Here is a 10,852-nt window from a genome sequence, read left to right as displayed (position 1 = left end):
CGAGATTTTTTTATTAAAACAGTGTACCTTGGCTCAAAAAAGGTTGAAAAACACTGCTCTAAAATAGCAACATTTAGTGGTTCAATGTACTAAAGTTGATGTGAATTAGGTTGATAACTTAATTTAAATCATGAGTTTGTGCTTCATTCATACCATTTTCATTCAAGCTCATGTTCTCCAGTGAAACATGGAGAACATGGTTTCATTGTTATTATAGAGGAATTTAAAGGTGCTAAACTCATGAAATACATAAATAAAGAAACAATACACAAACTCCATTCTCTCCGGCTCATAGACAAACAGGAAGACATTTAATGCACATCTGCGGATTCACACATTGCATTTTCATCGTCTCACTTTCATCATCTCAGAATCCAAAATTTCTTGTCTCTTACTTCTGACATCAAGTTTTTATACCATTCCAGCCCTACTGTTGTGTATTGGAAAGCTTTGACCAATGGCGTTACCGAACCTTGCTTGCATAGCAATTCTGGCTCCGTCTTACACTGGATGTGTGTTGGAAGTTCTGAGAATTAAAGGTTGACCTCCTGGAAATCAATTCTGCTCCATCAGAAGAACTATTAGTCAAGTTGTTAGTTCTTTATCTGTCCAAACAAAGATTCTTTCCTAGTCCTGGCCGACTTCTTCGCACGCAAGCAGGAAAATATGTTTTCCAGACGTTTCTTGCACAAGAACTTAACCTTTCCTTCTTTGGTTTTATAATATATACAACATATATATATTATAATTATAATATATATAACATATTATGTATTATAATTATAATATATGTATAAAATATATATTATTTATTATAATTATAATATGTATAACATATATATTTATTATAATTATTAGTATTATTACTATTAGTTTCCCGCAAAAACGTGAAGAAAGTGTGACAACTTTGCCGAAACATGTTGTTTGAGCTTTCACGGTGTCCGTAGTTCCTCAGACAAGCGCGCCGAACAAGCGCGTGCTTGCTACTCGCGTGCTTTTTCAGTGCTCATCACGAGCACGCGCCTATTTTGCCGCGTGGGCGGGGCGGAGCGGCAAGAAGACGAAGGGGGAACCGTATCTGATGGGGAAACGCGGATTGACGTAACATAATCGACAGCTGCTGCTAAAAACAGTAGCAAACCCCCTAAAATAAACAAAAAATTGTCTTCTGTAGGGTCCTGCAGAGTTTTGTGTTTTTTAATCGCCAAGAGAATCAATCTTTTCCCAACTTTTGTCATGTTCACTTCAGCCTGACAAATAAAAGGCGGTCACCAAACATTGTTTTCCAACACATTGTGTGTGTTTATAATATTTCGTTGCTGGTATAAGAGGACGGATGATAGCAGGACAAGAACTTTCTCGTGTAATATGGAGAACTGGATGAAAAGTAGTTCCTATTGCGGTTATTCTTAATGTCGTTTAACGGTCTAAAATAGTAAATCCTCGGATTTGTGTTAAATAGGAAGGAAACTCACGCCCTTTGTCAGCGCTCTCCAGAAATAGGTCAGAGACTGGATTGGAGGTCAGATGATAAGGGGTGTTGGGGTCAACGTTGGAACCCTCATTGTTATAGTCCACATTTCTGAGACGGACATTGGGATCAAGGAGATGTCCAGCCAGGCAGGCAAGATCTCTGGGTTTGATTATTGTAGCCATGCGATGTATTTCAGCACAGTGGGACACATTTCATTGCAGAGGGCCTTCAGTTTTGTGGCAAACTTTTTTTTCTTTTTTTTTTTTTGGTTGAGCATCCATGTTTCTGCTCTCTGCTGGGAGAGGACGTAGACTGCAGGGCGGTCTTGAATCGGGCTGATGATGAAGCTTTGCTACTTTTCTCCGTGGGAGGAGGCGGTGCTGTCTTTCCAGGGTCTTGTGGGGCGTTGGGATGGCTCTTCGGACCGGGGGACGGGAGTCCAAATCCAGATCTGCCTGGTGAGCCTGGATCTCCACCTGGGGAGTATGAAAAGGGGTTGAAGTATCCCTTTGTCTTAAAGGGGAAAGGGCACCCGCATTGTCAGTGTGGCCCGCTTTTTTTTCCTATCCATTTTTCATCAAGCTGTGTTTACACCTGTTTCAATTGTTTTATACTTGATCTTCCTCCTTTAGGAACGTCATAATTCTGCTTTCAGGATGCAAAACAGTCGTTCCCATTTTTATTTTCAGTTTCTTTTTTGCCAGTAGGTCATAAATATAACTGCTAGGCCCAGGATCAGTATTCAGTTATGCCGCATAAACTGAACAGGACATCATTGTGAGGTAACGCAAAAAGTATTGTGAGGGAACTCAAACGTTTTTGAGAGAGAGAGCAACTAAAATGACAACTAGGAAGGTAGAGAGAGACCACAAGTTACAGTTGGGTGTAAAACGATATATAAACCCCAGTCAAGCTCATAATAACACCCATCCCAAGCTAAAAGGTACATTTCATGTTCTGAACAATATTGTGAATATTGTGCATGTATAAGATCTTTCCAGTTTCATGCATAAAATTAAATAAGATAAAAATAAATAAAAAGGCTGGTAATTAGAGGAAAGAAAAGCATTGTTACTGAAATGTTTTCTCTTTTTTGTTGGAGTAAGAAGAGCCTAAGAGATATTTATAATCTTGCATGTTGTGATTTAATGTTGATTATGTTTTAAGAATCGTGATGATTATGAATTATTCATAAAGGATAAGAAGAAAGATTCTGATTATGAAGTGTATTACATTGTAACCTTAGTGCTGTAAGTAGGCCAAAGGTCAGTTAGAGTCTAGACGCATCTTTCTCGCGCCCAGCTTAAACAGAATGCCCTCTAAATTCTCATCTGTAGTAATACTCAGGAGTTAGAGGCTTCTCGGACCCGTTAGGTGGACAGCTGGTCAGTTGTCAGTCTGCTGGAGTCTGAGGGTAGGTAAGTGGGTTTGGCTGACTATTGTGTAATAACAGTATGTAAAGCTATCATTAGACCTTCTAAAGGGCAAGGTATGCTAAACTGATGGGAAGCAGCTCACGCTTCAACAACACATTACTTATAATCCTCACAATGAACAGTCCTCGGTGCAAAATATAGCCAAGATGTCCATGTAGCCCTGTTGCAATAAACAATAAATAATCACATGATCAATTAAAACTTCATAATTAATTTCATTTGTTTGAATATTTAATATGTCGTCCAGTACCAGTGTTAAATATTCAATAGAATTTAAAGTTTACTAATGTGGTCTCGCATTATTATAACATTACCATTGTATCACCTGAAAATGGTCTCAAAACAACAATATTATGATTTATCACAATAAATACTGGAACAATTTATCTTCAAGCAAAATTTGTCATCCTGACAGACCTATGTTCATGTGTTTCCTACAGAAGAGCAGCAGCGGCTGGTGGTTAAAGAAGAGGTTCCTGAACTGAGCAGTTCTGGTTTGGACCAGCAGAACCTCTCATGTTCCCAGGTGAAGAAGGAAGAAGAGGAACAGTGGATCAGCCATTCTGAGAAGAATGAAGACGAAGAAAAACCTCAGTTGTCAGAGGTTCATCACATCAAACGTGAAGACAGCAGAGAGACAGAAGCTCCAACCAGCAGTTCAGCTGAACAAATGCAGACAGAACCTGATGGAGAGATCAGTGGAGGACCAGAACCCAACAGAGAGCTGGATTCAAATCCTAATTTACAGTCAAACATTGAAGAAAGGCATTCGTCCTCTTCTGAGACTGAAGTCAGTGATGAGAGCGAAGATGATAATCTATCAGGTTCTGAATCTGAAAATGAAGACAGTGATGACAGTGAAGATGACAACCTGTTAGGTTGTGGATCTGAAAATGAAGACAGTGATGAAGATTGGAGGGAACCCAGAACACGTCAGTCTGGTGTAAACAGCAAAGTGGGACGTAAAGCTGCCAAGAAGGCCTTCAGCTGCCCTGACTGTGGTAAACAGTTTGTGAGGAAGCAGATGTTCCAGAAACATATGGCAGGTCATTCAGGAGAAAAGTCTTCCAGCTGCTCGGTTGAGAAGAATCACTCGAGAGGGAAGCAAAACGGTGATGCACAGAAGGGACTTAAACCTGAAAGGAAATCCTTTTCTTGTGACGATTGTGGTAAAACCTTTAAGAAGCATGTTGCTCTTAAATCTCATATGAGAGGCCACCGTGTTAAAAAATTAGTTGTTTGTGAAGACTGTGGTAAAAGCTTTCACTGTCAGGCTCAATTAAAAAATCACTGGAGACTCCACACAGGAGAAAGACCATTTGCCTGTGATAAATGTGGCAAAACATTTAGCCAGAAGTATTGCCTTCAAAGTCACCTGGTGTGCCACAGAGTGAAGAAAAACCATTTGCATGTAATGAATGTGATAAAAGGTTTAGCCGGAAGATATACCTTAAAATGCACATGACCATCCATAAGGGAGAAAAACCATTTGCATGCAGCGACTGTGGCAGATGCTTCAGACTTAAGAGTGATCTACAAACCCACATACTAACCCATTTGGATATAAAACCATTCATTTGTGGGTATTGTGGTGGCAGATTTAGTCGCAAAGCAAGTTTGCGTCTGCATGTTAGACTCCACACTGGGGAGAATATGCTGTCATGTGATAAATGTGATAAAAAGTTTGTGCGGAAGGCTCACCTTCAGAAACACATGGGATTTCATGCAAAACTGGAGAATGTGAGGTCTGGAAAGGGTTGCTTTGCTTGTGAAAAATGTGGAAGAAGGTTTTTGAAGAAGTCTCATGTTGAAAGACATATGGTCGTTCACACAGGAAAGAAACAATTTAAATGCAATATTTGTTTGAAGACGTTTACTAGAGGTGAGAATCTGAAGAATCATAAACTGAAAATTCACAGTGAATAGACATTTCAGTTCATTTGGAAAGATTTTCTGTCAAAATGCCACAGCAGTTTGCATTTTGTCTCCATTTACCAACAAATATGCAAAAAAAAAATTGCTTATAAAAGTTAGAGATTGTAGTTTTAAATGTGACATGAATCTCATTACATCTTCTCAATGTGACTCATTCCCAGTTAATACTGTAGGACCATTATACACATATTCTGGGATTGTCTGAATGTGACTGCTGTCTGTAAAAATCCACCACTTTGGGTGATGTGCTACAAGTGGATATCTCTTATTCACCTTTTTTACTCCTTCTTAATGATGTGGCAACAATGGACCAATTCTTATCTATGTATTGTCATGATAGAGAGATCAGCACGAGGATGAATGCGACCAACAGGAAAACAATGAGGGCATGGGATGCGGGTTACTATTTGGTTAAAGCAGAAGTGCAACACAATTCTCTGTGACCTTTTTATGTGACTGTACGATATAGTTTCAGTTACGACTTATACTGAATTTGAGGTTTTTCTGAGCTGTAAGCCTTAATCATCACAAATACAAAAAATAAAGGTGTGCTGTTTTTCATGCCTTGTGGAATTTATTTAATATGTGATTTTCCTTCTTGAAATAAGTGACTAATATATTTAACTTCAAGATATTCTGTTTTTTATTTGGTGTATCGAATAAAAGAAGAAAAAACATTTGCATGCAGCAACTATGGAAGATGTTTCAGACTTAAGGATGTTCTAAAAAGTCACATGATAACCCACTCAAATGTAAAACCATTTGTCTGTGGTGATTGTGGTGCTACTTTTACTCGGAAACAAAGTTTACTCCTGCATGTTAGACTCCAAATTGTGGAGAATCAGTTGTCATGTGATCATTGTGATGAAAAGTTTGTCCTTAAGAGTCGCCTTCTAAAACATATGCAGATTCATCAGAAGGAGGAGAAAGTGGTGGCAGGGAAGGGAAACTTTGCTTGTGGGGAATGTGGAAGAAGGACAAACCTTCTTTCCTGTGTGTTTTTCACACGGGAAGAAAACCATTTAGATGCGATGTTTGAAGTTGTTTACACAAGCGGAAACTCTGAGGAATCACAAACTGAGGATTCACAGTAAATAGATTTCATACTGAACATTTGCTTGGAAAGACTTTCTGTACAAACGCCACTGCAATTCAGATTATTTTGCTTCCATTTGATCAAGATTAGTTTTAGCATTTTGAGTTTGACATGATCTCTGCTTCATCGTAAGTAGAGCAGTGTCTGGTATTAGCAAATAATGGGGAAAATGCCTCTGTTCGGGGGTAAAATGATTTAGGCAGCTCACTGTGAGTGAGACATGAAGTGGATTTTAAGTGTACTTTCTTTATATCATGTATTTCTATTTTTAACGAATGCAGAAATAAGGAATTTATTTTTCAATAATGTGTATGCAGCACAAAAATGTTACAAAAAATTGTAAAAGAATTCCCTTATTTTTAGATTTATTTTATGTCAAACTTCTTTTGTCTTAAGTTTTCTTGCGCTAAATAGAGGTTATGGTCTGTAAAGTGTCAGGCTGACGCAATATGAGGATGGACACCAGAAGAGTTGTCTCTGTTGGCAACAGTTAATCATCTGAGGCCTCATTTACTGAAAAACAGAACTGTGGTCATACACACATTAGAAATCACAGTAACACCAGCTTCTTTAGGAGTGACTTTTTGTGTTTAAATGTTTGTTTTTCTGAACATCTGTTCAGTCAGCAGTCCTCCCTGTGATTGTGTAGTTCACTGAATGGAATATAGAAAATAAAAGTTTCACTTTCTAGAACGACAGTCAAAAAATATTCAACTTCCTGAAGGTATTCTTTTTTTTAAGATGTAGTACATATCTACGTTTTCAGTTCAGTCACGTTTAATACCTGAATGTTGTAGGATCCTAATATGTCCATCAGATGGCAGCAGTGAGATACAAGGCAGCGTGTGGCTGTGAAGATGCCTGATCAAAATCCTTCTGCGTCCATAATGTGAATCAGAACACAAAACAGGAAAACTACGTGCTAATTGCTTCAAGTATATGTAATTAAATATAAAAATGATTAATAATAGATTAGTCATAGTTTTCGAAAGGAGAGGAATACCAATGATCTAACAATGTGCTTAGAGCAGGAAATCAGGAGAGCACAAGTAAACAAAAATAAAAATAAATATTGCAGCTGTATTATTGAGTTTAAAACAATCATCCAGAAAGTGGGGCTGATATTTTATTGGACATACTTTTTGTATAAATACATAATATACAATATTATGTATTTAGAAAACATAATATTTGTTTAACAATAAAATTCATGTGGGTACCAGCACATTTGAGTAAAATGAAATGAGAGTGCAGATAAGACAGCAAAGAAGGAAAGTCAAAATACCATCTGCAGCTTCATAGTAAAAACAAGCATATCAGACAGAAAGAGTGTCATTAAACAAAATCCAGTGAAATAATTGGAAATAAGGTGAGATGGAAATAGATGGTTTTATAAAATTTTTATAAAATCCTAAAGGCAGTAGGTGAAATCAGAACTGGGAGAAGAAATACAAAGGATGAGAGGCAAATAAGATTAAGACTTGGATACGCAGGACTTAAAATTATACTTTTAAAATAAAAAAGCATAATACAGTGAAATGTAATGTGGAATGGAAGAAATCATAGAACATGTTATATTAGACTGTCATAAAGATTTATAAAGAGAGAGAGTTTGGAAAAATAAAAAGTTTAGTGTAATAGTACCACTAAAAAATAACTTGTATTTGTTATCATTAGCTTGTTAAATAAATCAACATTGATTATTGGAATTTGATTACATACCGGTTTTTGATTTTTATGTGTACATGATACTTTCAAGAACCACACTCCGAACCAGTAGGTGGCGGTAATGCCCACTTTAAGTTTTCTTGCCATCTGCAGGAAGAACAACTTGAATCTACCAGATTTCTTGTGAGTGTAAGCTTTTCGATTCACAGTGTATCCTTATTCTCCAGAGAAGCCAAAACATTAGGATGAAGATTACGATGGAAAGTTGCAGAACTGGAGAACAATGCAGCTTCGTTGACTCTGTGAAGGAAGAGAATGAAGGTACATCCCTTCATTTGATCATTTTTCAAATAATTGTGATCATTAGAATCGATGGAAGCACGAGGTAAACAGGAAAGTGTTTATTAGGGTAAATCCTGCGCCAAGCATGTATACTGAGAGCTACTACCACTATAGACACAAACACCTAGATATCGCCAAAAGTCTTAAACCTTGTGTAAAAATGAACAGGATATTGCAAAACCACAGAAAGAGGTCTTGTGTGAAATTCTGTTCCCTTGTGTTGACCCTGTGTCGGGAGCGCGCACTGCAGCCGAGGTTTAATGCCGAGAAACTCATGCGCTGCCCAGTGACCACTTCCGCCTGACAAATAAGAATCAGTCACCAAACTCTGTTTTCCAACACATTGCACGTGTTTAGAATTTTTAATTTCTCATAGCCACATGATAGCAGGACAAGTAAAATTAGACTTCCTGAAAACATAAAAAAAAATCCCGTTCTAATGTAAAATATGGCAGTTTACTGGATGAAAGATATTTCTACTTCCTTTTTTCATTATTAATGGCGTTTATAGGTCTAGAATAAGTCCTAGCATTTGCATTACATGCCTTAAAATATAAGTCTATTATTCTAAGATTTGTGAACATAGTTTCTCTCTTCTACAAGAATTAAATTAAATTAAAAGCTTGCAGAAACATCAAAGAGGAACACAATATTTCAGCCTGAAGCTCACAACCTTGTAACGTTTGTTACCCCATCAGCTTCAGACGGATGCGGCTCAATCATACTACCTCACACAACTATCACTGGCAATTTGTAAACATTTGCTACTTAACTGCCAAAGTTACCTGAAGGGAATCAAATATTTCAGCACTCTGAAATAATCTGCTCTTTCTCAATAACATGGGAGCTAATTATTTTTTCCACCAACTTCTTAGCTGTGTTTATTCCTCTCATTGTGAACAACAAATCCTGTAGATTTCGGAAGCAGAGTCACAATAGACAGTCCTTAGTGTAAAGATGTCCATGTAGGCCTGTTGCAATAAATAATCACACAATAAATTAAAACTTCATGATCCATTTTATTTACTGTTTGAGCACTTAACATGTCGTCCAGTTCCAGTGTTAAATATTCAATCGAATTTGAAGTTTATTAATGTGGTTTTGTGTTATTATGCCATTACCAGTATATTACTTGACAATGATCTCAAAACAACAATATTATCATTTATCGTAATAACTTCAGGCTTTGTTCATGTGTTTCCTACAGAAGAGCAGCAGCTGCTGGTGGTTAAAGAAGAGGTTCCTGATCTGAGCAGTTCCAGTTTGGATCAGCAGAACCTCACATGTTTCCAGGTGAAGAAGGAAGAGGAAGAACAGTGTATCAGTCAGGATGTAGGGCAGCTTACTGTGAAGAATGAAGATGAAGAGAAGCCTCAATTGTCAGAGGTTTATCACATCAAAAGTGAAGACAGCAGAGAGTCAGAAACTCCAAACAGCAGCTCAGCTGAACAGATGAAAACAGAACCTGATGGAGAGATCAGTGGAGGACCAGAACCCAACAGAGAGCTGGATTCAAATCCTAATTTACAGTCAAACATTGAAGAAAGGCATTCGTCCTCTTCTGAGACTGAAGCCAGTGATGAGAGCGAAGATGATAATCTATCAGGTTCTGAATCTGAAAATGAAGACGGTGATGAAGATTGGAGGGAACCCAGAACACGTCAATCTGGTGTAAACAGCAAAGTGGGACGTAAAGCTGCCAAGAAGGCCTTCAGCTGCCCTGACTGTGGTAAACAGTTTGTGAGGAAGCAGATGTTCCAGAAACATATGGCAGGTCATTCAGGAGAAAAGTCTTCCAGCTGCTCGGTTGAGAAGAATCACTCGAGAGGGAAGCAAAACGGTGATGCACAGAAGGGAAGGAAATCCTTTTCTTGTGACGATTGTGGTAAAACCTTTAAGAAGCATGTTGCTCTTAAATCTCATATGAGAATCCATCGTGGTAAAAAATGTGTTGTTTGTAAAGACTGTGGTAAAAGCTTTCGCTTTCAGGCTCATCTGAAAAATCACCTGAGACTCCACACTGGAGAAAAACCCTTTGCCTGTGATAAATGTGGCAAAACATTTAGCCACAAGTATATCCTTCAAAGTCACATGGTGTGCCACAGTGAAGAAAAACCCTTTGCTTGTGATAAATGTGGCAAAACATTTAGACAGAAGTTTGCTCTTCAAAGTCACCTGATGTGCCACAGTGAAGAAAAACCATTTGCTTGTGATCAGTGTGATAAAAGGTTTAGTCGGAAGACATCCCTTAAAATGCACATGACCATCCATAATGGAGACAAACCATTTGCATGCAGCGACTGTGGCAAATGTTTTAGATGTACAGGTGAACTAAAAAGCCATATGATATCCCACTTGGATGTAAAACAATTTGTTTGTGGGTATTGTGGTGGCAGATTTACTCGCAAAGCAAGTCTGCGCATACATGTTAGACGCCACACTGGGGAGAATCTGCTGTCCTGTGATAAATGTGATAAAAAATTTACTCGGAAGGCTGACCTTATGAAACACATGCAATTTCATGCAAAACTGGAGAATGCGTGGTCTGGAAAGGATTGCTTTGCTTGTGAAGAATGTGGAAGAATGTTTGTCAAGAAGCGTCATGTTGAAAGACATATGGTTGTTCACACAGGAAAAGATCAATTGAGATGCAATATTTGTTTGAAGAGGTTTACTAGAGCCGAGAATCTGAAGAATCACAAACGGCGAATTCACCGTGAATAGAGGAAATAGAGGTTCATTTGGAAAGATTTTCTGTCAAAATGCCACAACAGTTTGCATTTTGTCTCCTTTTGCTAACATATGTAAAAAATTGCTTATAAAAGTTAGAGATTGTAGTTTTAAATGTGACATGAATCTCATTACATCTTCTCAATGTGACTCATTCCCAGTTAATACTGT

The 10,852-nt window shown here is 37.9% G+C and overlaps 1 protein-coding gene across 7 annotated transcripts in view; it reads left to right on the top strand.

Moving 5' to 3' along the window:
* LOC106954996 (gastrula zinc finger protein XlCGF46.1-like) overlaps positions 1-10,852 on the top strand; it is a 35,611-nt gene that overhangs the window by 10,930 nt on the left and 13,829 nt on the right. Inside the window, exons 1-2 of one of the 7 annotated variants that reach the window (XM_015044895.1) lie at positions 7,753-7,930; positions 9,159-10,763. In XM_015044895.1, coding sequence (XP_014900381.1) covers positions 7,855-7,930; positions 9,159-10,675 — 1,593 coding nt within the window. In that variant the 5' untranslated portion in view covers positions 7,753-7,854 and the 3' untranslated portion in view covers positions 10,676-10,763. Of the gene's footprint in view, positions 1-3,350; positions 3,515-3,702; positions 4,477-7,752; positions 7,931-9,158; positions 10,764-10,852 lie in introns of those variants that run through there. The other 6 variants (XM_015044899.1, XR_001426480.1, XM_015044896.1 and 3 more) reach the window with 6 other exon arrangements.

The sequence above is a fragment of the Poecilia latipinna genome, unplaced genomic scaffold, assembly GCF_001443285.1.
Source record: "Poecilia latipinna isolate Pla-1442-1.1 unplaced genomic scaffold, P_latipinna-1.0 Scaffold697, whole genome shotgun sequence".
Lineage (NCBI taxonomy): Eukaryota > Metazoa > Chordata > Actinopteri > Cyprinodontiformes > Poeciliidae > Poecilia > Poecilia latipinna.
This window is presented reverse-complemented; position numbering and strand designations above follow the sequence as displayed.